Source organism: Equus quagga, chromosome 1 (assembly GCF_021613505.1).
Source record: "Equus quagga isolate Etosha38 chromosome 1, UCLA_HA_Equagga_1.0, whole genome shotgun sequence".
Lineage (NCBI taxonomy): Eukaryota > Metazoa > Chordata > Mammalia > Perissodactyla > Equidae > Equus > Equus quagga.
The window spans coordinates 70953727-70959323 of record NC_060267.1 but is presented as its reverse complement, the minus strand read 5'-3'; the positions used below and the strand labels follow the sequence as shown (position 1 = coordinate 70959323).

At 48.0% G+C, this 5597-nt stretch overlaps 1 protein-coding gene across 1 annotated transcript; it reads left to right on the top strand.

Annotated features, from left to right (window-relative positions):
* Positions 1–3328: 3328 nt before the first annotated feature.
* On the top strand, positions 3329–3715 carry LOC124246652 (oocyte-expressed protein homolog). Its single transcript, XM_046675087.1, has one exon. It carries the CDS (start codon positions 3329–3331, stop codon positions 3713–3715), a length of 387 nt encoding a protein of 128 aa, XP_046531043.1.
* The last annotated feature ends 1882 nt before the right edge of the window (positions 3716–5597 follow it).

The window sequence follows — 5597 nt, the reverse complement described above, 5'->3', positions numbered from 1 at the left end:
AATGTTTGCGTTCCCCTGAGATTCATATATTGAAATCCTGCTCCCCAATGTGATGGTGATAGGAGGTCTTAGGGGCACTGGGAGGTGATTAGGGCGTGAGGGTGGAGCCTCATGAATGAGATTAGTGCCCTTGTAAAGAGGCCCCAGAGAGCTCCCTCACCCCTTTTGCCAGGAAGCAAGCCCTCAGCAGACATGGAATCTGCTGGCACCTTGATCTTGGACTCCCCAGCCTCCAGAACCGTGAGAAACAAGTGTTTGTTGTTTAAGCCACTCAGTCTATGGTGTTCTGTTATAGCAGCCCAAATGCACTAAGACACGTGGCTTCTGTCTCCTGCCTGGGCCCTGACCGGTGCAGGTGTAAACCGCAGCCTAACTCTTGCTGGGTGTGCAATTGTATTAGTCATCTTGGGCTAGATTATGCTGTGGTAACAAAATAACCCAGATCGCAGTGGCTCACAACAATGGGAATTTATTTCAAACTCATGCATATGGCGGCCATGGTTGGCCATAGCTCTGGGATCCAGGCTGAAGGAGCAGCCCCTATCAGTGACATCGCCATTTCTGTAGCAGAGGAATAAAGGAAGATGATGGGACAATGAGACAGCACTTGTGCTAGGAAATTGCATGTGTCATTTCTTCCCTCATTTCATTGGCCAAATCAGGTCATAGGGACAAGTCTGACATCAATGGGACAGAAAGTACCAGCCTCCATAAGGAAGGCTCTTTAAGGAAGAGTTCAAATATTTTAAACAATAATACAATCACTCTGTCACAGTGATCTTGAGCAAAATATTTAACTTCTCTGAGCCTGTTTCTTTATCTTTAAAATTGGCATAGGGGCTGGCCCGGTGGCACAGTGGTTAAGTGTGCACATTCCACTTTGTCAGCCTGGGGTTCGCCAGTTCATATCCCGGGTGCGGACATGGCACTGCTTGGCAAGCCATGCTGTGGCAGGCATCCCACATATAAAGTAGAGGAAGATGGGCATGGATGTTAGCTCAGGGCCAGTCTTCCTCAGCAAAAAGAGGAGGATTGGCAGCAGATGTTAGCTCAGGGCTAATCTTCCTCAAAAAAAAAAAAATTGGCATAATTATAGCAACTACCTGTTAAGACTGCCCTTAGCTGTGTGTTTCAAAAATAAAAATAACTGTGGTTTAAACAAAGAAGTTTATTTCACCCTCATGTAAAATCCAGGATGGTGGCTCAAGGATGATATGGTGACTCCTTGAACATCAAGTACTCAGATCTCCTCTTTTTGCACTGACAGTCTCAACAGAGGCTTTCTCCTTATTAACTAAAATGGCTGTTCAAGTTCCAGCCATTACATCCACATTCCAGTCAAATTAAAGAAGCAAAGAGAAAGAACACATCCCCTTCCTTTACTGATACTTCCTAGGTTGCAAAAACCACTTTCACTTGTATTGCACTGAGCAAACTTAGTCACATGTGTGCAAAGTGCCTGGCATATAGAAAGTGCCAAATAATTGATAGCTTTTTATTGTCTTCATTGTGGTGATCCATTGCTAGCAAAGGATTTGTAAAATCTCATGGAGAAAGTCCAGTACAGAATGAACCAATGGCTCAGGACAGAGTCAATGGTTTAATCATGTCTTCTTCTTCTTCTGTATTCTTGATGCTTTGACATCTTGGGGCCTTGCTGACCCTGGAGGGACTGTCCCTCCCAGGGCTAGTTAATTCCTAGAGATAGGAAGTGACTGACCTGGGAGCATGACTTTCCTATGCAAACCAACCAATCCAGAGCCCACACACCCACAGCCTCCTCTCTCAGGCTCCCATGTTCTCACTATCCACCTGCTATCCATCCCAGAGCCGGGTACCAGGCAACCAGGCAACTAGGGACAGCCTCCACACCCTGGAGCCCACTCAAATTATTCCAACTAGCCAATCCTAAACCTGCTTACCCTGCCCTGCCTGTTCCTTCCCATGGAAACCACAATAAAGGCTCTCGCTCCATTTTCCCCAACTCCCTCTGTGACCCTGGTGCACCCCATGTGGCCCTGCCTCACGTGCAGCGCCTGCTTCTAGAGAGCCGTGTGTATAAGTTTCTTCCTCCATGACAGTCATTTCCGTGTCTGCAGGTCTTCCCATCCCCAATTAAAACAAACCCTGGGCACCCTCAAACAAAAGGGCAGGGCAGGAGGCTGTTGCTTGGATCCACTGGGACTCACAGTGAGAGTCTTCAAGGGGCCTGAGATTTATTGCTGCTGCTGGAGATGCCCCCAAACCAGGTGGTTTACAGATTCAGCCGTAGATCAGGGGGCTCAGTTCATCTTGGGCAAATCAACCGTGTTCGTGGCAGTGGTGGCGGCACCCACATTTTCTCTTCCCTTGGAAATCTCTGACGGCTGGCCCTGAACTCACTCCTCCACGGCTCTTGGAGACGGTGACATCTCAACTCAGCAAGGCATGCAGGGACCACCTGGGGGCCTGGGAGGGCGGGTGTGAGGGAGCCCAGAGGAGGTGAGGACAGGAGATGGGCAGCATTTCAGGGTTGGTGCAGATACCCCCTCCTGTCAAAGGGAAGAGGGACCAGCAGACGCCATCAGAAGCGGGGTAGGCCTAGAGGAGGAGCAAGGTCATGGAGCCCTAAGGGGCCAAGTGGAGAACTCCAGATGCTGCAGCCAAATCCCAGGGGTAGCGTAGGGTCCAGGGACCAAGTGTCGGAAGCCAGGAGACTAGTGTAGAGATGAGTGAGGGAGTAATGATAGAGGGCGTAAATGGGATGATCCCTGAAAGCAGGCTGGGCCTTGGGCTCACGGGGACCGGCGAGGTTGGGGCAGCCTGCCATGACACCTTCATCCACGGCCCTTCAAGTGTCACCGGCAGACTTGATGCTCAGAGCACGTCAGCCTCAAGGCAGCTGGTGCACCCTCCCTCCTCAGCACCTCCTCGGGTGCCATATGTAAAGTGAATATTCATGAATTTAATCCATCCTTCTCATTGATACACATTAGCATTTCACACAGGCAGTTTCTGTGGGATGTTCACAGCTTGTAGGAGGCAACAGAACATAGTTCAAGGAGCAAGAACTCACATCGTAAAGACTTGGGCTGAGACCTCTGACCAAGATGTGTTACCTCTCAGACTCCGTTTGTCCCTTTCAGCAGGGACGTCATGATGCCTGCTCCACAGGGCCGCTAAGAGGGTAAAGCAGGTGTCACCAGCAAAGACTCCCTTCCCTCAAAGTCCGGTCAACCAGCTGACCAAAGACCAACTCAGGGAGTCTGGGCCAGCTGGTCGGACTTGCTCCTGGGCGACTGTGCTAGCATGGTGGACGACACAGGTGCTGCTGAGGCCCGGGTGGGGAATGGACACCTGCTCAGTCCTGGGAGCCTTGCTGAGGTTACCCCTGCCTCCACCACGGGCTCGCACCCAGCTGTGGTGTCTTCCTGTGGGGTTTTATGTGGATGTTTGGCTGGCTGACTGCGTCTTCGGCCCAGACCAAGCCGTAATTCCAGAAACGGAATGGAAAAGCCGGGCCCTGCTGACGGTGGACATAGTTAACCCTGGGAACTTGGTCGAAATCACCATCCTTGGACAGCCCCGTGTACAAAACCAAGTGAAGCGCGTGCTCCTGAGCCTCTCGTCCTGGCCCCCGGAACATCGTGCCCGAGTTGTGATGATGGAACAACTTGAGGAGTCCTTGAAGGCCTGTGCACCCTGTCCCCAGACTCCCCAGTGTCCTGTTGCTTAAGTATTGTCGGGAGCATCACGAGAACTGTCCTGCTTCTGCTACTGACCTTCAAGAGAAGCCAAGTATTCGTGGTCTCCGCCTCCTCTTTCCCTGTCTCTCGGGAGGGTAGTGGTTTATTTTGATGCAAACGTGGGTTTGTCGTGCCATTCTAGTAAAGCAATGAATTTCATTTTTGTTCTACGGCATAAAGATCTTTGCTCATTTAAAATTAAGCAAATTTATGAAAGATTGACTATTCATTCATGTCCTGATGTGACAGGTGGGTAAAAGGCTGACAGGTAAAGGTTTTATTTTGGGTTTTTTCCCTCCATTTCTACCATTTTCAAACTCCTAACCTTTTATGATTTGATGGTCAGAGTCAGGCCTCAAGCACAGGGGCAGAGATGCAGGGGCCATCGGCTTTGGGTTTTTTGCATCACACATTCTCAAACTTTAAAATGTGTAAGAATTGGGCCGGCCCGGTGGCGTCGTGGTTAAGTTCGCATTTTCCCCTTCTTGGCGGCCCGGGGTTCACCGGTTCGGATCCCGGGTGCAGACATGGCACAGCCTGGCAAAAGCCATGCTGTGGTAGGCGTCCCACGTATAAAGTAGAGGAAGATGGGCATGGTTGTTAGCTCAGGGCCAGTCTTCCTCAGCAAAAAGAGGAGGACTGATGGCAGATATTAGCTTAGGGCTAGTCTTCCTCAAAAAAATGAAATAAATAAAATAAAATGCACTTTGATTATAAATGATATTGAATGTTTTCCTACTTTGCTTCACATTTTTGTAAAATGCCTTTACATTTTTCTTTATTCATTCTTATCTTATTTCAGCTCTGAAGGTAAGGATTTTTATGATCTGTATAAGCTTTTGTAACAAATAATTATCCATTATAATCAATATTTTCCACCCCTTTGCTTCTCCAACTTTTTGCATATGAAAAATTTTTATTGTGTGCAGTTAAAGCAATTATTGTTCTCTGTGTGAATTCCCCCTCATCTCCACCCTTTACCTTTTTTTTTTTTTTTTTGTTGAGGAAGATTGGCCGTGAGCTAACATCTATTGCCAATCTTCCTCTTTTTTGGGTGGCGAGGCTCCCCAGAGCCCCAGTACATAGTTGGATATCCTAGTTGTAGGTCATTCTAGTTATTCTACATGAGATGCCACCACAGCATGGCTTGATGAGTGGTGTGTAGGTCTGTGCCCAGGATCGAAACTGGCAAAGCCTGGACTGCTGGAGCAGAGCACATGAACTTAACCACTCAGCCTCCCTTTTCTTTTAAGCTTAGGAACTCCTGCTTTTTCTCCTTCTGTAGAAATTTGTTAAGTATTTCTACAGGTTTTTGCTAGTGGGTTTTCTACAAAACCATTGGAGATTTTTGACTGTTAGTTGGAGGAAAAGGGTTATGTTTAAACTTATTCCAATTCTCCAAAAATTATCCCAAATTAAATTATTCAATAGTCCTGCACTCCTTCCATTCTTTACACACATTAATGTGTAGAAGTCGTAACTCTAGGCCCTCAGAATGTGGCTGTATCAGAGGGGGAGCCTTTAAAGAGGTAATTAGGGGAAAATGAGGTCATGTGGGTGGGCCCTTATCCAATGTGACAGATGTCTTTACAAGAAGAGGAAAAAGGGCCACAGATATGTGAGTGCACAGAGGAGAGACCACGTGAGGACCCAGCGAACAGGCGCCATCTGCAAGCCAAGGAGGCAGGCCTCAGGAGAAACCAAACCTGTGGGCTCCTTGATCTTGGACTTCTAGCCTCCAGGACTGTGAGAAGATAAATATCTGTTGTCTAAGCCACTCCGGCTGTTATTTTGTTATGGCAGTCCTAGCAGACTAATACAACGTTTAATATGGAAAAAAAAAAAAAAGACCAATTCAGTCGTTCATTCAGC